Source organism: Mchenga conophoros, linkage group LG9 (assembly GCF_057382185.1).
Source record: "Mchenga conophoros isolate Kocher_MC1m ecotype Shallow Benthic linkage group LG9, M_conophoros_male_GT1.1, whole genome shotgun sequence".
In the NCBI taxonomy this organism is placed as follows: Eukaryota; Metazoa; Chordata; class Actinopteri; order Cichliformes; family Cichlidae; genus Mchenga; species Mchenga conophoros.
In genome coordinates this window covers 26,020,339-26,047,277 of record NC_140534.1, presented here as the reverse complement: position 1 = coordinate 26,047,277, position 26,939 = coordinate 26,020,339, and the positions used below count along the sequence as shown (strand labels likewise).

Sequence of the window (26,939 nt, the reverse complement as noted above, 5' to 3'; positions counted from 1 at the left end):
TCTATGGATGCAGCTTGCTAACCTAGCTTGCTAGCGTTAGCTGATAACTTAGCATTTTAAACCAAAATAAGGTCAACAAGTTTTGTTTTAAATGACAAAATAACAATTGAATTTTTAAAATAACAATGTAATGCGTTACTGTACTAAATTCAGAAAGTACATTACAAGTATTTCATTACTTGCATTACATTAGATTAAGGTTCTTTTTTCTTCCTGTAGACTTTCATTACTGATTTCAGTTTTTGTGCTGGGAGGAGGAAAATGGTGGAGTGATCTATAGCTTTTGAGGAATGGAGACATTCCACCACAGACAGATATTACTTTTATTTTTATTTATTTTTTACTTTTATTTTTATTGCACAGAAGGACAAGATCATGATGGTGAAACAACTGCATTATACTGCTAACAAAACTGTCTGTCTGCACAGACAGCAGTCTAACAAGAAGCTAGCCAAGGATTTGCTTTGTGCTGTCAGTTTTGTGTTCATACATAAAAACTAAAACATCCCATCTGTGTCTTCATTACAATTAGGGATTTCTATTAGTGTGTGGACCTGTAAGTTTATATTGCTAACTGGTAATTATGTGACAATGTGTTTCAGTTCAACGTAACAATTAGTGTAACAAATTACTCAACTGGTGACATCATAGTGGTTGTGTCCATCTTTGACATACAGTCTATGATTATTACACATCACACAAGCTATACTTCTTTAACTTTTCTTAAGTTAATACCCAACTTCAAGCTGAAGATCAAAAGAATAGTACATTATGTGTGTGTAAATGTTATTTTCTTGTGTTGTGTAAAAGACATGGGTACTCCCCACGTTCACAGCAGAGCCCAGCATGTATCCCGCACAATAACACTATGATAAGTTTACAATGTGCCTCCTGTGAGACTAGTTTACCCAAAGACCAGGACAGCCTCATGGGCCTCAGTCTAGACACAACAAACGTCTGTCCACACTCGCCTGTTTGTCAGCCCTGTCACATTTTCACTCCCCAGGCACCAGGGCAGCCATGCGTGCTCTCCCCCCTCGTCTGACGATGACACGGCAGATAAATAAAATGGATCTACACTGGGGTGGAGTATGGTGGGAGAGGAACGGAAACTATTCAAGCGATGCAATCCCAACAAAAGGCCCAAGCGCTCAGGAATTCCGTGCCGCAATCACTCACTTGCGCTACAGTAGGGAAGGAAAGGAGACGAGCAAAGCACGCAGATAAAGAGAACTTGTCTATCTCTAAGTTTCCATGTAATTTCATGTTGTTTGGATAGCGACGGACTGGCTGTCTCTTTCCTACTCTTCCTAGGCTAAAAAAAGAGCTGAAGTCATAATTAGCACACTAGCTTCACAAATAACATAATATACACCTTCTCAGATGATGCGCTGACAGATGTAATGGGTGGAATCAGCTCAACCTCACACATGGAGGGAAGGCACACACACGCTCCATCTCCCACATAGAATCCATGGCGTTTCATCAAGTGCTGTGAATTATTGGGTCTCATCGATGTGAAATAATTGAATTTTCCATTCTTTCATGAGCAGTGGTGACAGGTAACCACAAAACACTGGGCTCTAATTAATAGTCTATGTGACACATGCCTCGCTCCTTACGGTGCGCAGTTGAAAAGCTGCGCTTACTCACAGACGGGGACGCACATGTGTGAGCAACATACTCAAACTTACAGATAAAAAAGGCGCACGGCAACACATACTGTGACACTTGCAGACCCCACACTTTTGCTGGCCACACACACACACACACACACACACACACACACACACACACACACACACAGCCAGCATTTGTGTTTCATTAAACCTCAAGCACCATGCCTCCACTCAGTGGTTAGTCGTCACACGGACACCTTTGATGTGATTCGCGACAAAGACACATTTGTTTGGCTTTGTAATAAAAACAATATTCCATCTTACATTTTATAATTATGTCTCAGCTTTCAATAGCACCCTCTCCCCCACGACCCCCTCCTCTCCTGGCCTAAAAATACGCCTGTTAGGCTCCAAGCCCTCGCAGCTCAGAGCGCAGCAGTAAAAACCCTGATCAGAATCAGATGGGGGACACACATGAGCGGGGTAACATCACAGCTCAGTGAGGCCTGTGGAAAGTCTCATCACAGACCTGGTGCAAACCTCCTTTTAACTCGCTTTCTAACCGCAAATATCGCCGAGATTAGGACGTCAGCGTAGACACGGCCAAGCTTGATGTATTGATGGATTACGATCCCAGTCATTATACTGGGATAAAGACTCTTTATTGGTGTTTTATTACACATATTTCAAAATTAACAGGACTTGATCGTCAAGAAAGCATTTCACATGTACTACATAATAAAAATACATGGAAACATCTGTCTGCCAAGAGCAAGGTTGCCATCTACAGCTCAAAACAATGACGTTAATCACTCAGAGAGAAGTGTGCCTAGGCAAGAAGCAAATAGGAGAAATTACTGAGAAACAGCTATTAAAATATCAAAGATGAGTGATGGAATAATGTGGTAGGTAGCACCATACAAGCAATACATTCATTTGAGCTGAAAGCTCCTTTTGGAGATCACTGCTTGTTTTTGATAACTCCATAGATACAGCAACATAGTTTTAAATAACTTCACCAAGAAATGCACAGACACAGTTGTATTCAGTCATTAAAATATTAACACTAATAATTACTGCACAGTGTCATCAAGTCTATAACTCTATCAGGTAAACTTCTTCTCAGCACGAGCCAGAAAACGCTGGCGTGTTTAGCCGGTTGCCTCTACTAACACAATGGATCTATTCACACAACTGCTTTATCTGCCAGTCTAGATAACAACGCTTTCTACAGATTACATACTTGCGCACCTATCTATCATCTTTTGGCCCCGTCTAGCAACAGTAGTCACAATACAGCTTCACTGTATCAGTTCAGCTCGTTTCCATTCGAATAATCTGCTCATCTAAGGCGCTTATGCACACAGGAGGTACGTACGCTGGCTGTTATTAGGCTATGCTCTGCGTAATGACTACCTCTAGATTTATAGCATAATCGCAACAGTCTACTTGCCTATTGGTAATTGCTTCCAGTAATACCACCATAATACCGCAGCAATTTGCCCCTCGATTAACGTATCCATCTGCACTGTGGAGACTTTTACAGGCATCAAATTGGGCGCAGTTACGCTTTTAATGGGGACATTCTTTTCGCCATCAGGCCAGCAAAACCTTCAGAGGTGAGCACAGTCCTTTCAAGCGTCCAAGCGAAAGATTTACTGTTTCAGCAGCTTATGCTACTGACATATATGATCTCATTTACCTCCTCCTCTCGAAGCACCGCGATGATACAGCTTTGTTTTTGTTGGTTTACATCGTGTCCAGGGCAACTGTTGTGTCTTTAGTTGTTTGGGCAAAGATGAGGGAAGCAATGGTATCATGAACCGGCTGTACCTCCTCCTCTTTCTCTGTTTCCTCTTTGTTCTCTTACTTTTTATGTCTCCTGTTTATTTACAGTCTCTCTTGTTGTCCTTCAGTTTGTGAGTTTTATGCACGACACCTTCGTCCCGGACTATTCGCCAGTGATTGTGTATGACTGTTTTTATAAGTTCATCCCCATCTTGTATATCTGTTCCAGTTCACAAGTCGTTTTCTACAAGAGAATTCAGCCTCAGCTCGCTCTCCGTCTGCCATCAGTCCTCTGTCTGCCCACCTGACAACTCAGTTTTCCCCTCAGGGCTGCACGCTCCATCTTCAAAGATCCATCCACTCCAATTACCTGACTATTCACAACAAGCTACTTTTAATCATTGCTAACTTCAGTGTGTGCGTCTTGCCTCTTGGGGTCCTGAAATTTTCAATCAACATAACAAATGGCGGTGATTAAAGTGTGTCTGCATGTGGTGTGCGTTGCAGGAGGTCTTTCCTGATGGTATCAGGAAACTGGAAATCTTAACTGACCTCAGTCAACACAGCAGTCCTTCTAGTACAGCAACTTGTATTAACATAGGTAGGATGATATTAACGGTGATCTTTAAAAATCATAGAAAGTAACTAAAAGTAGTGTACTTATACAAAGAAAATACTTTTTTTAATGCACACCAATGTTAATTTTGCATACATACAATGTACAATGTACAAATTTAGACTACCAGAATAAAATAAATAAAATAAAAACTGGTTTGTTTTTTCCAGGATAAAACATACAAAAAAAACTTGCTCTGGCCATGCTAGCATTCATTCACTGGCCATTTTATTATGTACCCCTGTTCACCTTCTTTTTGACACAAAAATGTAATCAATATATACTCAATACATTTAGGCATGTAGACAGGGTCAAGGCAACCTGCTGAAGTTTAAACTGAAGATCAGAATGAGGGCTAAAGGTGATTTAAGTGACTCAGAATGCTGCTTCAAGTCACTTATTAAACAAATGTACGCAGAAGAGCATCTCTTAAAGGACAAAACGTCAAACGTTGAAGCAGATGGGCTACAGAGGCCCACACCGGGTGCAACTCCTACGACTCACAAGGCTCACCAAAATTGGAGAATAGAAGAGTGGAAAGATGTCGTCTAGCTTAGTGAGAGTGCTGCTGCAAAATTCAGAATTTGGTGTAAACAACATGAAAGCATGGATCCATCCCGCCGGTCGATGGTTCAAGCTAGTGGTGGTGGTGTAATGATGCTGGGGATATTGTAGCACACATTTGACTCATTAGTGACTGTGCATCAGTTAAACACCACAGACTAACTGCTTATTTCAGCAGGATAAGACACCATGTCACAAAGTTCAAATCATGTCAAAGTGCTTCAAAGAAACAGGACAACGAGTTCACTGTACTCAAATCGCCTCCATGGTCACCAGATCCTGTCAGATCCAGTCACCTCTGGGATGTAGTGGAATGGGAAAGTCACATCCTGTATGTGTAGCCAACAAATCGGCAACAACTGTATGCTATCATGTCAATATGAACCAAAATATTTCCAGCACCTTGTTGAATCTGTGCATGTTTCAACTAACTGCTATCAGCCCTTAAATTTCAGGAAGAAAGTCGAGATAATGAAAAACATTGCTCACTTTTCCACACCTATTTTATTTTCTACAAAACACTGAGCTATTGTACTGCAGGCAGCACTTCATGAAAGGAAGCTGTAACACCAACAAAAGAGCCACACACAGCTATTGTATCTCATCCACCAGTCTGCGCTTAAGTCTATGTGTATCAAAGATCAGACAGAGCTTTATCATGCGCTCATCTTGTCAACGTCAAATCTTCAGTGTCGCTGTAACTCGGCGAGCGCAGGTAAAGCTACTCTTCTCCTCTCCCGTTTCAGGATTCACGCCAGAGCGGGTTCACATACTGAAAGGGTCTGCTGGCTCGTGAAGGGGTGGTCTGATGATATGTCATATATTAGTATTTTTTTTACACTGGAGGCTCAGTTACCCTTTGCAACAATGGAAGTGTGTATGTGTGTGAAATGCATTCTGGCCCAAACAGCCTTACAGTCTTTTTTTTTTTTTTTTCATCATTGTTTTTATTGCAGATTTTCCTTTAACACGACAGTGTCTCGACAGTAGACACAGAACAACAAAACAGTACAAACACAAAACGTACACAACAGCTCTTAAATAAGGCATAATACAAGATACAAAATACAAAAAATATAACATACAAGAGGTGGTGAGTCAGTCTTACAGCGCCCGGGTGGTGATCACGTGTGTAGTAGTCCTTTGAATAAGATAGCGGAAAGGTCCGGTCCAATATAGTCTAAAAAGGGGTGCCACATCCCATAGAACTGACCCACACTGTGGTGTATAACGTGTGTGAGGTATTCCAGAGGAATCAGTTCAAAAACTATTTTGCGCCAGCCACAGACAGTGGGAGTCCTATCGTTGATCCATTGTAAGAGGATATTTTTCCTGGCTGCAAATGTTAGAGTGTTATACAATCTTTTGTTGGCCGCCGCTTTTAGGCGGTCACTTGGAAGACCTAGAATCAGGGACAAAGGGTCCATCTCTATATCAACGTGGAAGATTTTCCCCAGTTCACCTGTAATGTCAGCCCAGTATTCTTGAAGCTTGTAACAGGACCAAAAACAGTGAGTTAAAGTCCCTACATCAGTTTTGCACTTAAGACACACAGGGGAAAGAGAACGGCTGAAGAGGTGTCTGCGGTGAGGGGATACGTGTAATCTGTGTAAAATCTTAAATTGGATTGCTCTTGTCCGAGTACAAATTGAAATCCTTTTTGCGAGAGACCAAACGGTATCCCACTTATCTTCATCTATGGTTACCGACAGTTCCCTCTCCCACACACCTCTAATCCCCTGCGCATCAGTGGTAGTCAAAGCATTAAGCACATGGTAAAATGAACTCAGAGACACCATCAGCTGTTGCCCAAACAAAACCCTCTCAACATCAGATACTTCAGGGTGCTCAGCAAGGGTTGTATTGTGAGTGATATAGTGTCGTATTTGCAAAAAACGAAAGAAATCCTGTCTAGGCAAGCCGTAACTGTTGGTAAGTTGTTCAAACGACATGAGTTCACCACCCGAGAAAAGGTCACCAAGAGACTTAATATTCTTATCAGACCATCGTTGAAAGCCGGGGTCCAAAGAACCCGGAGGGAAAGCAGGGTTATTCATTATAGGGGTAAAGGTTGATGTTATTCTCGATCTTCCCTCAAGACGGCCCTTACAGTCTTTTAAGTATAAAGTATTTTAGACTTTATGTTGCTGCAGAGTTAAATACACAATACGTCCTATTGAAAATGTTTTTTTCCCTTTTTTTTCTACAATAAAGTTTGTTTTTCATCGCCTGAGTTCATGTAAATCAAACATATTCTCTGCACATATTAATAAAAATGGAATTTGAGAATTCAATCAGCTTGCCCCCTGAATTGGAATACTTCCACCAGGGATGACAACAACAGTAACCTTACAGCGGGGAACTGGCTAACGCGTCTCATTAACTTACCATAAAATAACACTGCAAGGCCAAAAAACAGGGTGTTTCTCCCCACACACTGAACTCAGCTTGTTTCTTGCTTGGGTTCACTATATTGCTGCGGTTCCACTGCCTAGCAAAAGCTAGAATTTTGACATTTTCCATGGTTACACAATAACATGTGAGTCATATTCATTTTAAATATGGTTTGGACTGTGGTGAATATTAAGCGCAGAACTAATGAAAACAACTGGGAAAACACAGTGTCATCCCTGAGAACTACCAGAGAATCAACAAGACTGCAACCTCTAAGCTGATTTTATTTTCTCCTTTTGGAACAATGTGAACAAAACAAATCAAACTCGAGTCACGCGTATTTGGTTTTTTATAATTGTATTACAACGGGAAAACCTTGGCTAGCAGTACTGTAAGCCATTCCAAGGCGATCCTATTATTTTCTCATAAGCTCCTTATCCAGGTACTAGAGGAAAAAAAGAAAAAAGAAAAGAAAAACATCCAGTTTGCAAAAACCTCTTTCCTACTATAAAAATGCAGAGAAGTTGCAACTGCAACTAACTGTTGTAACCTCTAAGTCCATTTTTATCACACTCTTGCAGAAGTTGTACTTGTTCCACAGTAGGACAAAGCAGTGCTCCTTTCCTGCCTCCCAGTGGAAAATCTGCAGTATGTTTTACATTTACATTGTTCCCCGAACCTCCCTCTCTTCATTCCCCAGAAACTTTGGCACACACTAAACACGATCGCTCCCAGCAACATCACAAGTGTTTATTTCTCATCTATACATTTGCTTTCATTTGTATGCAGAAACTGCAAGTTACCAGGCGAGATAACAATGGCCGATCTGCCTGACAACATGGTGAGGCTCCGATGTGCATGTGGACCTAACATAGGATGTATTAGCGTCACATGGTAAATAAAGGTAATGTGCAAAAAAGGTTTAAAAAGTTATTAAAGTCTATAGACAATTTTCTGTCAGGTTACCTAAATTCAAATCATTTGCACTCATCAATGCACTCATCTGGGACAATGCTCTTAATAAACTTTAGACACAGCAACTGTAATTCAAGCATTTAGCCACTAGAGGTCAGACTGACCTAATGCTTAAACACATAGCACCCAACAATTTCTATTCCTGAAGCAGTTGCATTGCTGCATGTGAGAGGCCTTTAACACTGCGCACCAGTCAACAGCTTATTGTTTGGTGAAGCAGAATCAAGAGAAATGAGAAGATAATGTTGCATGTTTATAAAAATGAACAAAAACAAAGGTATTTTATGTAATAACCCATTACTGTACAAGGTTAAGTTACAGCAGCTTTTGCTGTGTCATCAAATTTGAGAGAGCACTTAATTCCAGCGATTCAACTTATCTGACAGCAAGCACCTCTCAGCTGTGAAGTCCTTGAACATGTTTCCAAATCCCTATCGGCTTGTGGAGCAGCTCTGAACAGATGACCACATGTTTTACCCTTGTGGACAGCAGCAGGGAAAAAAGATGAATATCTCCTTTAGGGATCAATATACTATCACAAGCTCACCAGCCCTGCCAAGGATCATCAGTCATCCTGGCATGCGTTTGGTCATAGCTACAGAGTTTTTGCCAAGACCTTCTTTCTAGTTGAGGCCCAAAAAATCCTCACGAGGGTCCTTCGTTTCACAAAGTCCACCAAGGCACCACATGATACGTGTTAGCATCACCTTTAATCAACTTTACAGTAGTGAGGCAGTCAACTCAGAGGCGGCGGTCTCTGGAGAGCTACGTGACCAGGCCTCGACAGAGGATCAGAAATGCATTCGTTTCTTTGAATTACTGCCATAGACCAAAGTGTCAAGCCACAGAGCCTGTGAGGGGTCATCACAGACCATCAGCATCCTGCTTTCTGGTTATATTTATTACTACTCTCCTGGGTCATGTCTGTTGAACCCTGCCTTCTAAAAATGGTGTTCCCAAACCAAACTGCATTCATAATTACTTTGCAAGAAGACCCATTTTCTCTAGCACAAGACTGTCATACACCAGACGAAGGATCAGCTACCATGTGAGGGCGTTTTTCTTTCAGATTTTCTTTTCACTTTCCACTGTGCTCCAGATGTAGCTCACGAGGAAGAATGGGTTGTCTGCAACTCGGGAGGTCGGTGGTCTGATTCCAAACTCCTGTAGAGTATGATTAAGCAAGATACTGAACCCTGAGTTGCCCCTAATGTATCTATTAGACCAGGGGTGGCCAACTCCAGGCCTCGAGAGCCGGTGTCCTGTACGTTTTAGATGTGTCCTTGATCCATCAGAGCTGATTTAAATGGCTGAATTACCTCCTCAACATTTCTTGAAGTTCTCCAGAGGCTGGTAATGAACTAATCATTTGATTCAGGTCTGTTGAGCCAGGGTGTTATCTAAAACCTGCAGGACACCTGCTCTCGAGGCCTGGAGTTGGCCACCCCTGTATTAGACTGCAAATTTGTGGATGTTAGGTTAAAAACACGTACGCATAGAATAAAGAAAACATATATATGTGAATGGGTAAATGACCACTGTGGCAGAAATTACCTTGAATGCTCAAATAGGGCAAAAAAGTGTTATATCAGAACCAGTCCGTCACATTTGGGCACAAAATTAAGCTGCTTAATTCAAAATTAAGCAGCTTAATTTTGTGCTTTTGTTACGCACCTTTGAAGCTTCTACCTGAGCATGCAGAGTCCTGCCTCATTTAATATAGGAGCTATTGCCTGAAAACACTCAGAAAGACACAAAAGGAACAAGTATGCCTAAAACATATACAGTTTCCATCTAATTTTGTTACATAATTATACTGTAATATCTATGAGAAATTTACTTGGTTGGTATCGTTCAGTTTATATCAAGCATATTTTTCTTGATTAATTACTGGACCAGACAAATATTTTTATTTTTCTGTTGCATTTTAGTAAAACAAATATTATGTCATGTCATGTTATGAGGGCAAAGAAAGTGTTTTTGAGTGAAGGAAAGATACCATATATGACAAGTATTTTGATTCTAAATATCTAATAATCATTAAAAGCAAACGGTATTAAAACTATACTGACAACGTTGTTCAGCTGATTGGAAATTTTTTGCAACACAAAAGAAAAGAAAAACTTTGTGTTTAAATAATATTTTCTAAAGATTTCTTTTATATATTAGCAGACTCACAAAAGCCAATTCAAGCCCAGGACCCTCCTGCAGTGAGGCGACAGCGTCACGGTTGCCGTGACGAAACATTACATTAAAAGAGCAATTAATTTGATAAAATGCCCAGCTTTGAAACCGAACACCTAAAATGTCGCAGCTTCAGTCTGTGTAACCGCGCGGGAATCGCTGACACGCAGTGAAAAAGAAATGAGACCCTCTGAATGACCCTTGTGAACGGATCCTGCTAACAAGCAGAAGTGTCTCACTGCTGTGACAGGAGCGTGGAGAGCACAGACTTGCGTAGATGTGTGTGTCACCACAGAGCAACAGCTCTAAGGAGACCGAAGAGAGACTGAAGCACTATTACTAGAAACCATGTTTGTCACAAGGAAATAAAAAGACTGCACTGCAGGATGCCGTTCCTCAAAGAAGTACTGCTTGACAATCATTTGTTAGCTATGAAAATTTTTTGTAGTATTAGCTGTAACACAGAACTGTCGCGATTCAGATTTGAATGACATAAACGGTGTATGTGATGCTTTAAATCTACAAGTGTGACCATAAGGTACTTTACTCAAGAGAATCACCACGCAGATAAACATTACTACAACACACAGACAAACTGCGAGGAACAAGTGACAGACGGTAGCAGAGGGAATGCTTCACCACAAAAAATATTCAGACAACACATTCAGTTTAGAAAGAGGCATTACATCCTGCATCTGCACGTACAGAATGACAAGCTCTCAGAGCCTCCACTGAATTAAACTTTACATCAGGTGTTCTTTCCACTGACACTCATCCATCTCAAGTCATGGTGGCAGAACTGGCGTGGAGGAACGTAAACACACACATGCACTCCTGACACAGGCGAAGTAAATCATATGAGCCACTTTGCGATTCTACGCTTGTCAGAGAGAACAACAAGACTCGCTAGCTGAAAACATCTGGCATTCCAGTGCAAACAGGAAGAGCAGATTCCTTTAACAGCTACTAAAGTGCTCTTTAGTGCAAATCAAACCAAATTCCACTGCATACACAACGCATGCCTCTGCAGGTGTGCGTATATACAATGCTTTCCATCAGTTCAAGTCAACCCTGTTACATGTTGAAGAAAATGTACATTTTTACATCTTTAGTTAACTTTAGGGCAACAGAATCTCTGCAACCATAAGAGAAAAGAGAAATTATCCAGTGAACAGCAGTTCTCTGGGTCTTGTTGATGCACGATGTAAGAGGGGAATAGCAAGACTGCTTTGAGCTGACTGGAAGGCAAGAGTAACTCAAATAACCATAACTTGGTTTACAACCAAGGCATGTGAAAGAGCATCTCTGAACGCACAACACATGAAACCATGAACCAGACAGGCTACAACAAAGCCGAGACCACACTAGGTGCCACTTCGGTCAAATTGAGGTTACAGTCCACACAAACTCGCTAAACTGGAAATAGAAGATTAGAAAACCATTGCCTGGTTGATGAGAGTCAATTTCTGCTGCAACATTTAGATGGTAGGGTCAGAATCTGCTGTAAAGGATGATGAAAGCATGGATCCATCCTGCCTTAGATGAACTTCAGGCTGCTGCTTGTGGTTTAATGATATGGAGGATATTTTCTTGGCACAATTTGGGCTCCTTAGTACCAGCTGAGCATCGCTTAAATGCCAAAGCCCACCTGAGTATTGTTACAGACCATGTCCAACTCTTTTTTTAATGGCTCAACTTAGATTCTCATTGAATTCAGTGTACTCAAAAGGCCTCCACAGTCACCAGATCTCAGTCCAATGGAGCACTTTTGGGATGTGGTGGAACGGGTCATTCACATTATGGATGTTCAGGCATTTATTATTTTTAATTCACCAAACACAAATTCCAAGTAACACACATGCCTTGATATTGTGCATCCAAACTGTGTGTGCTTAGGAAGGGCAGATGTAGTGCATGCTCTTTGCATGAGTAGGTAGGTGGCTTGTGGGAAATTTGTGTACAGGGCTCATGGCCATGATAATCCATCCATGTTTGCCATTAACCACCTTCCCACTTTTAGCAACATTTTTTCCCCACAACTCATAGAAAATGTGTCAGAACACAGTGAATTTGACTGTATGCAGGTGGCCAAAGAAAGCAGCTGCAGTAATAGTAGTGCTGTAAAAGAACCAATTTCCCTTTTTTCCCACCTAAAAAAAAGCAGGAGGCACAACATCAACTGAACATGCCATAAGCCTTCAAAGTAAAGTATTTTTTTAGTTGTGCTACGAGGTGTTTCTTCCAGTTGTGCAAAAATACACAATATGCATATTTTTTTATTCCACATAGCCTAAAAAAATATATAGTGAAAAATGTGTAGTTCCATCTGCAGACTTCATTTTAGTGTTATCTGAAATCGCAGTTCAGAGGTTTGCCAAATGCATCACATAAAAACACTCATACATGCAGACTCATAATCAGCAGTAGGATCAATGGTAGTTTTACACTGGAAAAACTAATGGACTGCATCTGCCTCGGAAAACCGTTCACTCTGCTCTATTACACAACAAATTTTTCACAGATTTGTAACTTGTGACTTTGTATGTAAGTCGTATCGGGCTGTGAGATTACCCAGAAGCTCCATGGCATCATCCTCGTCCTCGATCTCCTCTTCCACAACAGAGGGGGTGGGGCTGTGGACTGAATCAAAGGAGTCCTGGGACAGCATGGCAGCCAGAAGCTTCTTATGATGATGCTGCTGCTCCTTTAGCCCTTTGCTCTTCGCTTCCATCTTCAGGCTAAAGGTGAAATAAAAAAGTCTTAGCAAGAAAAATAGCATAAAGTAATATTTTTCAACCCTCATACAAACTGAATCACAATTAAATACTTATTAGCAAGTAATTACATTGTTGCTCACTTCTGTAAAGCATTTTAAAGTTGAATAGGTCATGAATCTGAAGCTATTATCTTCTGCAATAATATGCTTTGAGTTTCTGGGAAACACATGGAGAAAAATAACGGGTTTTATAATAACAGTGTTCCGACAGTAATTACATACTCTCATCCTAATCTGTTAGAGTTGTATCTAAGCAGACTCGAGCTTCCTAGCAAAAACAAAATAATGCATCTGCCCCAGTGCTATGCACATGCATGACTATACTTAAAAAGGTGTTTCACCAATCATTGCACTTGGTATTCATTCCATGGCTGGCACAGACAAAACAGAGTACAGTTATATGAAGTGTCATGTAGGTGCAGTGCACCTTGCTGTACCTGGGTAGCAGGAAGTAGATAAGACAAGATAATTGCTCTGAGGTGAGCAACAGTTAAACACTACCCACAAACCATTAGGCGTTTAGAGGATGTCAGGTTGAAAAGGGAATCTAAGCTCAGGATTTATAAGCATGTAGGTGTTGAAAGCACCCCCTGCAGTTTTTACCCAACGGGGGAGCCAATGATCAAATCCAAACGAGTTACTTACTGCTTGAATCTTTTAAATATTCAAGAATGGAAAAGATATATCTTTTTTTAAAGGATCGTTAAATATTTATAAAATCTGAATACTATATTTCTAATATTATTTCTTCTTATATAATAGCCAATAGTATTACTGCTTTGTTCCAGCACGTCTGGCTTCTGTTTACATTTCAACATTGTCTTCAGCCTCCACTATTTGTTTTATCATAAAGGCGTACGCTAACATTTCCCACATGGTAATTTATAAACATTACGCGCTGATTGCCACGGATTTATCCATGGAAATCACGATAAAGCCATCCATACGTCAACATTTGTGGAAAGAGGATCACAGTTCTGAGACTGCATTCAATTAAAATAATAACTATATGAAAAAAAAAAGAATGCTTTTCTTCATATTTCTGTTCCCACACACAACAGCGTCTTCATTTTCCTTTACAGTTAAGAGATACACATACCACACTGAAGGCTGGCTTCCTCTTACCTCTATATTGGCGAAATTAATTTTCATATCCCAGTGGCCAAGGGCGTGGATTATAGGGGTGGAAGAGAATTAATTTGATGCTAATCTCAGTTTAATGACTTCTATTTACAGCTAATGTGAAAGGGTCAAAAGATATTTCTTCATACCCTCCGTGTGGTATTTATGCTAATAGTATCTGCTAATACGAGTAGTGTGGTTGGTATGGGGTGTTTTTTACAGCTTTTGTCTTTGGATGAAGAAAAAAACAAAAAAAAGTTGGACCATTTCGCTGTGATTGCAAACAGTCAGGTTTAACCTGAGGCTAAACTTTCCAACATTGTGGCGAGAATCTAAGATGAGAACAGCAAACAAAGCAGGAAAGTAATAATTGTGAAAAATAGAAGTAAACAAAAAAAGAGAGAGGCTGCTCGGCTAGCTTGTGTGGAGACAGTGTTATTACTTTTATGTGTTGTATAATGGGCCCACATCTAATATGAAAATCTCAGGCCCACTGTGCCTCCCTGTAGCTGTCCCAGAGTCAGCAATTCTTTTTCACCACAGGAGCCAAAACATTAAACACAATAAATATGACAAAAAATGCAGCTTTACGGCACTCTCTCTTCCTGTCTGAGTGACCAATAAGTAATCAGAACCCATAGAAGCGAATGTCTTTATATTTTTGTTAACAGAAAAAAACTTGTGTTCCTGCTATACGTTAAATGTGGAAGCCTCGCTCCACCGGAACTCCTTGAATAAACTTTGGCCACAGTTCGTTCTTGATTTCCCAAGTGCACTTTGCACTTATCCCTCTGGAAACTGCAGCCCATCATACAGAGAATGGACACAACCTGTCACTATCTCTTATGGTCATAAATGACAGGTGGGCTGGAATGAGGGACAGAAGCAAAAGCTTGTAAGTGAAAGCAAGTAAACTTGCAAAAGTCAGAGGAGGAAGATGGACTGCATAGACGAAAAAGGTCAAATGCATGAGGAAGAAATAAAAATATATGTGCTTTCAGATTGCCGATAGAAGTTTTAATTTATTTTTTTGGCAGAGCTTAGTTGAAAATGTTAAAATTTTCATTGGGAGTGTCTCGGATGGACAGGAGTACAAATGAGTATATCAGAAGGACAGCTCTTTGGGAGGTTGAGCAGACAACGTTGGAGAGGTTAGAGAGCGGTGAGCATGGAAAAAGAAGACCACAGAGGAGGTTCATGGATGTCGTGATGGGGGACATGCAGAGGGTTGGTGTGACAGAAGAGCAGGGTGGGGGAGATGAAGTCATATGAACCGCTGACTCCTAAAGGAAGCAGCCAAAAGAAGAAGAAACTGAACGCCTATGAGCACCATGAAGGGACGCCCCATTAAAGTTCACATGGGATTTTAAGCGAGGGCACTGCTAGTCTTTGCCAGCTTTCCATTACATCAGTGGTCATTTTTAGCTTCTCTAATTATAAACCTAACCAGTGGATTTAAAAATCTCTAGCCACGAAATTTTATGTCATTTAGTATTATGACTTTTAATAGAAACATGACACTAGGCTGGGTCAGAAAACTGCTTGGAGTAATTGAAAGTGATGTGGATCCCCAAACAGAATGTGATAAGGGAGCAAGTTCCCAGTAAATGCAATTAAGAGTTGATATAAATGATCTATGTGATGAGCCAGGTACTCCTGTAGTTAATGAGAGAAGAGGCTGTGATTATATTGGGACACGACACCATCCCAAACAAACAGCGGCTCGCGTTTCTCACAGTCTTAATAGGTAAATACAAAACATCTCACTTACACGCACGCACACAGAGCAGAGCTCATCAGTGAGCCCACACACACATCCCTATCTCCCAGCTCAGTGTTTAAACTAAGTGATTTCTCCCTATAATCCACCCATACAGTAACCTAATGAGATTAACACTGTGTGTATGTCAGCTCAGGCCTGAACATGATTTATGGTTTTATATCCATTCCTCCTTTAATTTGTCATATCAGAAGCACATGCATGCACTTGTGTGTGCGCACTAACACACATGCGCAGCCCTTGTCTTATCCATGTGGGGGGTAACTTGTTGGCATAATGCATTCCCAGAAGCAGAATATTTGTCCCCACAGTGACACATCTCTCCGTGGCTTTCACACAGCACCACAAGTTTGTCACACTCCTCATAGGAAAATACATAACATCTCATTTACACAAACACATATATCCGGTTCTGTTGGGACCATAATTTGTGTCCCCTTAGTGACAAAAGTCCTTATGGATGAGTGAGCAGTTAGGTAAAAGTCCCCACCAGATAGAAAAACATACGCATGAGTGGACACGCACACACACACACACACACACACACACACAAACACACACACACACAGGGCAATAGCCTCATCTAACAACCAAGTCCACTTGACTTGGAACTTAAAGGGTTTTTTTAAAGATGACAAATGATTTGATAATGCAACGCACGACACAGTTATACTGTCATAAACGGGCCATTTTTAAAATAACAAGCAGAAAATTTCTTGGCCTTGAGGACACAGAAATGAGGTTAGCTTTAATTTGAAATTGGGTTGAAGCAGTATCATGGCAAGCATGTTTGATCGCGCCTTTGAAATGGGATTATCAAACCCATTCAGATGGGCATTCCTCAGGCAGCCAGAGTTAGAAGTCTACCTCCTCCTATTTAAAGAGCCAACAAGAGCTTTGTGAAGTTTCTGAAGTTTTAAACTTTTTGCATTAAGTGACTCAGACGCACACATACACTCATATAGATGACGTCACAAATATACTATATTCCCAATCACTAACCTCCCAGCAGGGCTGCTGTCTCCACTCCAACATACTTCAGTTTTAGACCGAGGGACGGGAGGGTGCAGCATTTCCGCAGCCAGCGGGTCTGCGTCATCTTCGTCCCGACCAACCCACTCCCCCACCACCCGAGGGCGCAGAACTGCGTTATATCCCACCAAGTTCTAAAACAGAAATGCATATTAAAACAGCAGGAAGTAGCAGACAGAAAGGGAAAGATTAAAATGAAAAGAAGCAGAGGTAGAGGTGAGAGGAGTCAGAGAACTGCTATGAATCTCTATCTTAACACTGTGTACTTTTAATTCAAAAAGAAACCCTCAATTATAATAATAATGGAGTTTTTTTTAAATAATAAAGTTCAGAAAAAGAGCAGAGTGTTGTCTGATATCTGCCTCCCAAGCAGCCTCTGTACACATTTGCACGATTCAGTGTGCAAAAAGCAAAAATACTTATCCTCATCTTTCACAAAATCCAGAAGGAATTCTATTGTCTCTGCACGATCTCAGCAGGTATTTAGTATTCATTCCCTGTTCTGTTCCACAGAAAAGAGGGAAAATCTCTGGACTATAAGCCAAGGATGTTGGACATGGTGCGCTGAGCAAAAAGTAAATTCCCTGTCAAAACATATGCTGTATTTCTCAGAGCCAACATTTTCAAAATCGATCTGTGCATCTCCAACCTGAGCAGCCGCTGCACTATTGTGCCGGGAGGGAATTTGGGCCAGGCGAGGACAAAGGCAGAGCGCAGACAAAGCTTTGCGAGTAAGATCGACAACGAAGGGGCAAGGGAGAGGGAGATGGAGGACATGCTTTACTGAAGTATCACTCTCGAATATCAATCCCTTGAGATAGCAGTTCATCATCAGAAAAAGATGATGTCTGTGCTGCTCTGTTGAGCAAGTGAAAGTTAAGAAATCTGGCTCTTTTATTTGATGTAGCATGAGTAATTCAGCAGGGGTGATGAGAGGAAGACCAAACTAGTGTCAATATAGGAGTGTTTTATTTTCCCGGCTAGTTAATATCTACCTGGTCAAGCTCATCAGAGATGGCGATGCCTGAGGAAAGAAGAAAATGGTTTAAAGCACAGAAGCATCTAATACGGTTTTACATCCCAGCTTAGGCTGCTTCTAAGCTTAGTGGTGAGCCTGTAAGATAAGCTGCTCTATCCGGTTCCTTCTCGGGATTAACAGTGACATTTACAGAAAGGTCTAGACTTTAGTTCTATATGTTAAGATGTATTAAATGCTGCTGAGTATGATGTAAGCATGCATTCTGCTGAGTTGCAGCCACTCACTGCGCGACAGGCTCTCCAGGGCCTTGCCGAGCTTCTTGCTCTCCTGCAAAATGTGGTTGAGCTCATCAAAGTCCCTGCTCTCCCTCCAGTCCCAGGGCGGGTACTCGATTGACCGAGGCACTGGACATCACAGAAGCAAACATGCAATTTACGTCAGCGCATCCGAAAGCATTGCAGATCCACTTTGTGTGAGTATTATGAAATGGATGAGAACTGACCCTATGAAATGTCCAAATAACCATACTACAATCTGCAAACACCCCTGCTTGACTTTCTATTTGCCCAAACACGACTTTGTGAATTACTGCAGGATGAAGTGAAATGGAAACTTTGGCAGAAAAGTCACAGAGTGGCTTCCAGAGGCAGAGAGCTGACTGGACTGAGGCCAGGGGACAGTGTCTGTCAGTCTGTCAGTCTCTTTGATTAACAAAATAACAAAATAACTCAAACAGTCCCCTAGCAGCGCTCCAAAGCTTTTGGCGGTCTCACTCAGACATGCAAGGAGCAATATTGTTTTTTAGAGGACGGATTACTCGTTCATCCATATCAAACGTTCTTATGCTCAAACACAGCTGGACGGAAAATCAACATCAAGTAACAGTGAAGATGTGCCAAAAATGTGCCGGTTATCTACCAGCCTTCAGTCTCTGAAAACACACTGAAAACTATAGAGAGGAATTTGGATTAAACTTGATGCATGTTTGAATGAAACTAATATGTCCTGACAGGTGCAGAAAGTGAGTGGTCTGTTTCCCCACAAATAAACTCGAGGGCGAATATTTGTCAGCGCTGCAGCTACAATCTGCCTTCCCCTGCACTTGTTCGCTCTGACTAAGCTGCTTGGCATTCTAACAACTGTAAACACACAGCAAATTCGTCTGCCAAATACAGACATGAGAGGGGGGGGGGGGGGAATCATTACTTCCGGCAACGAGTGTCATTCTCTCCTATGCGTGGCTCTGTGTGATGGTGCTGCCCCAGCAAAGGGCTACGCTGCATCTTAATAGCTTAGATTAGGGGTTAAGAATTCAATTCTCTTTGGATCTGCCCATTAAACTATCAGTCAGGCACAAGTGAGGCCAAACCCTTTGCCAAACAGTGCACAGAAAAGGAAGAGGGATTCATTTTGATCAGCGTGTGAGTGGACCTTTAGTATGTTTTTGACAGCTGTTGTGCCGGCTTCCTGCATACAAACTGTGCAATAATGATGAGAGACAGTTCTTTTGATTTCAATTTTTCATAAGCTGTGCATGCCAAAACACCTATGCATGTATTTTTAATGTGATTTGACGTTAAATCTAGCTTTGAAAGCTTCTTCCTCTGAAGGGGGCAACAGGAATGCTGCTAACACACCAAACCTCGATGCTGATGCACAGTTCTCCCGTTCACTCGTCCTCTTTTATGGACTTCACGAGGTTCTCGTGACACCCTCATCCTCTTGACTGTGAGCAATGCTCCTAACATAGTCTAAAATAGACTCGGTCTGGCAATGACAGAGCACAGCGTTACATTATTGAAGAAGTCTGTGGCGCCGCTTGATACCCATTTGACCTATTCTTATTGCCTCAATTGCCATACTTCATTCTAACACCACAGCTAAAATTAACCCGGGAAAATCATTTTCATATATTCTGCATGAACCCAAGAAGTCTGTGAAGAATCCCTCTTTAGAGTGCGTAGAAGTGCACGGCTGTAAGTAAGTGTAGGCTATAATAGGTGGTCCTTAATAATGAACTCGTCTGCAGGGCTCTGAAAGGCTGGAAGGAGGACACTGGACTATACAGTGTGACTAACTTTAATTAGACATAATTATATCAAATTTAAAATGGAGATTAAAGTCAATGGAGCGTGTAATTGGGAAACAACCGATATCAACAGGTATCAAAACAGTGCTGCTTCACATTTAAAAATGGATTATGTGTGTCCGGGTGTGCATGTGTAAGTAACACAACCAGGAAAAAATTTAAGAAGTAAAGATTAAATAAAAATTAAACTTACGGGATTTGGATTCTGGTGAAGGCGGAGAGATACTTGAAACAGCAAGGTCGCTCTTTGATTTTTTTGGCTTCTTTGGGTGAATTTGCCACGGCTTTTCATAGTTGATGTAATCCCTCCGAGTGTTTTTGTTTTCTGTCAGGAAAGAGTCTGAATTTATGTTCAGCATATCATAGGACTATTTATCATGAACTGGGGGTACTATGTGCAAAGGCAAATACTTTGTTCTTCTTGTGTGTGTCTACCGCAACCATAAATGACAGCAAAGCACAGGAGACATTTTTGCTAAAATGAATCAAGGGCAAATATATTAAACTCTTTTTTTTTTTTTTTTGCGGGGTAGACAGGGAGTTTTGTTCGTCCAGGTCCGAGAGAAAGGCAGGGGACATGCAGCATATGTATAATGTGTTTGCATGTGTGTGTGCACCAACCTGGGGAGCTCTGTGCCCAAAGTGCAGCAGAACCTGAGAAAGCTCTGTGTAGCTTGCCAGGGCTGTCTTGCTTGGTCTGCAGGTGATCAATGAGAAAAGGGATTGGATGGTCTGGAGTCTCAGTTATCAATTTGGTCATCAACTCCTAGAGAAGAGGGCAAAGCAGAGAGCCATTAGAGCAAAAGTGGCACTGCAACAAGAGTGAGAGAGAAGGTCCGAGCAAGCGGAGTATCGGCCATGCTGATGCTGAGAAACACAATCAATCCCTAGAAGCATCCCAGGAGTTTTTTGGAGTTGAAATCACTCAAAGCAAGTGTGCGCGTCCAGCAAGTGGAGATTTATACCAAGCCCGGTATCACAGTCTTTAAATAATAAAAGATGGTACTAGTTTTTCCTTACAGACATGGAGCAGTTCCCTTCCGTGTCTATTAGTAAAACATGTCTGCAAGCTTGTTAAAAATCAGATGAGGCAAATAAGTATACAAGTAAATAAACACTGCAGGAATCAAGGGTGTTCTTCAGCAGCCTTTTCGCTGAGTAACATTTGAAATATGAAGGGCAATTTTTAAAAAATGCTCTAGAATACCAGAGAAAGCAAAATGAAGGCGCAAGTTTTTCTCCAGCATCACATCTGGTGATTTTCCAAAGTTTGCAGCCTGAAAGTGTTATTCTGACCACGTGCATTTGCACAGTTGAGAAGGTGTTGAGCAATCGTTGTGTTAGTATTGTGTATAATACACTTTCAGCAGGCCCACAGTGACATATGGGACTTTTCAAGGTATTTTGAGGGTTAGATTTCATTTTACTGACTTATTAGTCTGCCAATAACTCAGTATATATTTGTAATCTCTGATAAGTATGAGAAGGTGGCCCCTTCCTTTCTTTTTGAGCTGCATTTGACAATGGTACACAGACTAATATAAATTTTTAAAGTATGACTAGCGAATATAGCGCCACGGAGACCTGACTCAGTGCTGCACAAAGCTCCACGGATATGATGATGGCAGCCAGTTATAAAATTCAATATATCACCCATGCCTAGATAGTTTTGACACTTAGAGAGGAACTTGGCATTGGCAGTCTGACAAATATAAGGTGCACAACCCTGTGAATGTCACAAAAAGTGCACAACTCCTAGTTGTGCTCCTGACTTGGTGCACTGCAGGCTCTTCCAATCAGTTTGACACCGAAACAATTATTTACTCACAGCTTAAGTTAAAAATGGAAACCACACGGACACAAGTGGCGTGCACAAGACTTCCGCGGATGGTTGTTCATGTAGAAAGAGCGACCAGATATTACATGTAAGCATAAGGATAAACTCACATTTTTGAATAAGGACATTTTGAGAAAAAAGCAGCAGAAAATGAAGAAGTGTACCTCAGAAAAAAAAGAGAGAAAAACACACTGGTGGGAGTCACAGTAACAGGTGCTGAGGGTGGAGGCCATATCTCACTCTGCATGCTAATTTCAAATCCTTCAAACGCATGATGGGAACTGCTTCAAACGAACGATCATGTTCAAACTAATCACGTCCTACCCGTTTACGACACATTCCCTCCTTGTACACACACACTGACAAAAAACACAACAACAGAAAAATATTAACACTGCCCAAAACACTTCTTAATACACTAGCTACGATACAAATGCAAGCGCAGAAGTGGGTTTTATTTTTCTTCACCTACAGAAAACCACAGAGCGAAACTCTTATATCACAGCTATAGGGAATAGCAGTCCCTTTGAATATGATGGGTGCAGTGAAATGAGCATATGTCTGCTCCTGTCAGTATATTTGTGTGTGCCGCTGCGATACGGTATGAGAACGAACTCTGTTTGACCAGTTTAAGCCATTCAGAGCAGAGCTCAGGCTGACTTCAGGATGACTACTGCAGTGAAGCAGAGAAGCCATTAGTGGACTGCAGTGAATTGGCAGTAATGTATGGATAAAATGAGTGCGTCTGTGTGTATGTGTGTGTTTAAGTATTTGTGATAGGATACACTGTAGAGTTGCTTACCTAGCAGAATTGTATTTTCCTACGCTTTGATGGCTGGTATGCATTTGCCAATATGAGTTTATTTGCATATGTGCGTGTTGTTGTTTTTTTAAGAGGTAGAGACAGGATAAAGAGAGCCTGCCTGTGTGTGTATTACAGCTGGCTAGTCTTGGCTGCACTATGTGTGCTCAGAAAGCTAATCAGGTAATTGGTCAGGGGGACATTCCTGCTCTGCCCCAGTGTCTACAGCAGCTCTGACAGGAAACAGCATGTGAATGGATAAACAGGGCGCATGCTGAAATGTCTCTCTGTAAAGGCCTAACAACACAGGCAACTCACGCCACTGTTTGCAGGAGTAGCACCACATGAGAGAATAGCGCACCGAGAGTTTAGCAAAGCAGCGCTCCTCACCATAGTCTAACAGTTTAAAACCTCTAAAAGTGGCACAAGGCAAAAGTTGTAATTACTGCTTAGTAGTTCCTGTGGGTAATTTAACTAACTTACCAACAGGAGGTCTATTACTGAAGGTTGTAATTTGGAAGCAAATGATGAGAACTCTGTTAAGTGCCCCAAGTGTTCATTTCTTTTTGCAGGAAAGGGGTAAAGGGAAGACGGTTCTTAGTGGGATGTGCGTTCACAGGGATGCACAGACAAGAGAAGGAAGCGATGATGCAAAGAAAGAAAAGATCCCATAGCTTGCAGCTACATGTGCATTCTGCACACGTCTGTACTGTACAGCACTCTTGTGTCAACGTGTATTGATTGCACGCACTACAGAGTGTTCTGCTTCCAGCATGACACATGGCTGTTTAATGAGCTAAAGCACCTCTTCGTCCTTTACCATCTACAATGACAATTGTAATAAGGCAAAACCTCACACTGTAAGCAGCAGATCCCACTAAATCTGCACGGTGGATATGCAAGCATTTGCATTGCTCACGTATGCAGCGGAGCAAAGTAACCGTGTCTGACACTTTCACGTTCTATGGTAATGAGCTGCTTTAAATAACACCAGTCTTGTTTTGATAAGCACATGCTGTTAGACGGGTAATCACATTTCCTTCGACAGGAACCACAATAAGATGTAGACTCAAATTTGGGTCAACATTTTTCGGTGCAAGCTGACTTTAATACTATTTGGTTTGGACTTACTTGCACCAGCAGAACATCGTCCTTAACGTATGGTTTTATATGTGTGAGAGAGATTTAAAGAGTGCCCAAGAGTTTCGGTCTGTGAAGCGGTGATCTCCAAGCAGCCCAACAGGTGGCGGAAGCAACTGAGACAGTGGAGTCTCAGTTCGTATCTGTGCAGATGCGTCGTTTGGCGGGATATCTGCGTGCCCCAGGCAGTTTCGTTCGGTCACAGTAATTGACAAGCTGTCAGCCAGCCAAGAGACACCCATGTCCTTGGAAGCTCTCGAGGACTCTCTCCGGGGACAATAGCAGTCATGATACGCTCACTGATGCCTGATACCCCACAACTTAAACAAACTCCCTGAATTAAAAGTGGAAAGAAGTCGAAAATAAGAGAGGAGGGCAAAGAGAAAGTTCTGGAGGTCGTGCACGAGTAGCAGGCTGAGACAGTTTTGACGGTGGCATTGAAAGAGGACAGGAAGAGAGAACTCTACCAGGGTGGTGGGTAAGGACAAATCTTCAAACTCTGGTGACACAGAGTATCCACGCGGTTCAAGTGTCGGTTGCAGTATAATAAATTTTGCCAGTCCCAAGGGGTTCATTTCCATTTGTTACCTTGGACACTTGGATAATGATTTCTCTTGTGCAAATCAAAGACGGAATCACAAAGAACACGGACAAGAATAAAAAAGGCTGAAGTAAAAAAAAAAAAACACCAGATACCGACAGAGCCAACGCTGCTTCACAAGCTCTGTGATTTAAGCGACTTTGCCTAAGCTTTAGTTCTTTTTTGTCAACCTGTGAGCTGATGAATTTCCTCCTCAGCCATTGTAGACTCCTGGTGGACTATTTGAGCTATGGATTTATGGATGCAAGGAGACACTGAGCCTGCAGCACACAACACTTACTCTGCATGAGTCGGCTTTCTGTGATGTCTGTGTTCCAAAGAGGAAGTATATCTATTCACATATCTACTGAGACAAGCGCAGTGTGTCTGTATTGCAAGTATGAGGGTAGACATAAGAGGATTTCAGCAGTATAGAGCACATTTACACATTTTATTTCAGGCTTGCTTGAATAAAATCAGTGTCACCTTCAGCATGTTCCGGACTTGCAGAAACAGCTCCTCCAATACTCCCTGGAGGGCTTCCTGTCCCTGTCACCTATAGAAGAGGCCAATGGCTGCCAATGATTTACTTATTCTTTCTGTTAATAAAATATGTCAATGCAAAGTCATATCACAGGTGACTTAAGGTGACATGTGAGTGTCTTTATAGTTCAGAGCCAACGTAGGTGAAGACACGCAGAGGGAGAGCAAGAGATGTGCCGGTGGAAGACATCCAAACCCTGAATAAGCAGGAAGGCAAGAGCAGAAGAGATCATGTGGAAGAGGAGACTACAGGAGAGGCAATGTCACCTGGCCAGACTGGAACCAGCAGATAAAACTGCTCTCGTCTTCCTCGCTGATATGCACCCTTCACTTGCTTTGTCCTTGCGGAGTATTTGCTGATTATGTTTGACCGGTTTCACTGTAGGGCGCTGTTGGATTGACAAAATTTGCCAAAGCAATTTTCAATCAAACATCTTCCAGTATCACATCTTTCCCCTTTCCATTTGCATTTGTTTCTCCTGCAGTTTAATTTGTGCCATTTACTGTTCTCTGTCACTTCTGCACTTCTGCAACTAGGGAGAGCAATTATTATCACCCTCTATTTATTTCCGTATGGTTTCCGATACTGTTGGATTAATAACAATAAAATAAGCGTGTAAATGCTAATTTGCTTATCATCTTTTTGGTAATTATCTGTGGTGCTTGCTGTGTTCCACAGGAACAGATTTATTCACAACATTTATACGTGACTTAACCTTTTCAAAACCTACATGACGATCTTTCTGCTGCACAGCAATCAAGTAATTAAAATAGAAAACGAAACGCACAGAGGCCTTGCTATGACTATCACTGCATTCAATGTATTTTGTGTTCTATATGAGAAACACTTTTTCTTCACAAAGCTCTTCTTTGCAAACTTCTTGGGTATCTTTTGTATATCTTTTTAACTACACATCAACTTCACACAGTCACAAGACTACCTAGCATTTGAAAAATCAGAAAAACTGAATTTTATTTACTACGCTCACTGAACACTTTATTAGGGACACTTTGCCCCATATTGCCCACACTATTACACCACCATGTGCCTAAACTCGTAAGAAAAGCCAGGATGGACTCGTGCTTTGATTTTGGTTAGACAAGCTTCTATCAGCTGAATGCTGCAGCAGAATCTTCTATTGTTCAAAAGTTTTGGTGAGCTCTTGTGTCAGTTTTTCGACACAGTGTGGACCTCTGCTGCTGTAGCCCATCTGTTTCATTCAGAGATGGTCTTCTCTGTTGCTTTCCTATCACCTCGAACCAGTCTGGCCATTTTTGGCTGATCTCTGGCATCAACACGCCATTTTCACTCAAAGAACTGCTGTTCTTTAAGTATCGTCCCAAGTTTGCCACTTTTTTATCGCCATCACTCAAGGATCTCATCCACGAGCCAGCTCTACGTCAACAGTGTGTAGATTATCCTCTTCAAAATAACATACTGTGTAGCACAATACAATTGGGGACAACTAATACTAGTTAGAGCTAAAGTTGGGAAGACACAGAATGAGCACTGTGGATTGTTTCCGCCATCATTTACATTAAAGCTGAGCTGGAAAGGTAATGGACAAACAGCCAAATGAACTTTGTCTTTCCAACCTTTAAAAACACACACATTATAGAAATACATACAGTATGAGCACTGATAGTGTCTGCACACTGTACACACATGGTCATTAGTCACCAGCTGAACAAACAGAGGGCAACTGTCAAGGCTCTTTGTATCACATGATCAGCTCTCCTACACCACCAGCATGACTATCAGCTTCACACATCAGTAAGCCCCCAGGATCAGCGGGCTGGAAATGGACGTGATATCTTTATTAGCATGCACCAGAGCCACTGTACTCTCTCTCTCTCCTGATTGTTTCCTGTCTTCTTACAAATACAAGGATACTCCTTCCCCCTGCCTAACACTGCACGCTTTAAGTCTTCCTCATTTTGGACTTCACTCATCGTGTCCCTGCTCGATCTTCCAGATACCACAGAAATGCTTTACCTTCCCTCTTTGTCCCCATCCTGCACTCCCTCAGGACCAACCTGGCCTTGGGCCGTGTGTTGAGCCGCCTGTCTCGTGGTAATTACTCTAACTGTGCCTGAGGGGAAGCCGTGTTAACCCGTG

At 41.7% G+C, this 26,939-nt stretch overlaps 1 protein-coding gene across 2 annotated transcripts in view; it reads right to left on the bottom strand.

Moving 5' to 3' along the window:
- Positions 1 to 26,939, bottom strand: part of lg9h8orf34 (linkage group 9 C8orf34 homolog) — a 69,732-nt gene that overhangs the window by 33,980 nt on the left and 8,813 nt on the right. For both annotated transcript variants that reach the window (XM_085287251.1, XM_085287252.1), the window contains 6 exons: positions 20,540 to 20,684; positions 20,112 to 20,243; positions 18,114 to 18,233; positions 17,846 to 17,874; positions 16,821 to 16,984; positions 12,712 to 12,878 (listed from right to left, as the gene is read on the bottom strand). In XM_085287251.1, the coding sequence (XP_085143377.1) occupies positions 12,712 to 12,878; positions 16,821 to 16,984; positions 17,846 to 17,874; positions 18,114 to 18,233; positions 20,112 to 20,243; positions 20,540 to 20,684 (757 nt within the window). The remainder of the gene's footprint in view (positions 1 to 12,711; positions 12,879 to 16,820; positions 16,985 to 17,845; positions 17,875 to 18,113; positions 18,234 to 20,111; positions 20,244 to 20,539; positions 20,685 to 26,939) is intronic.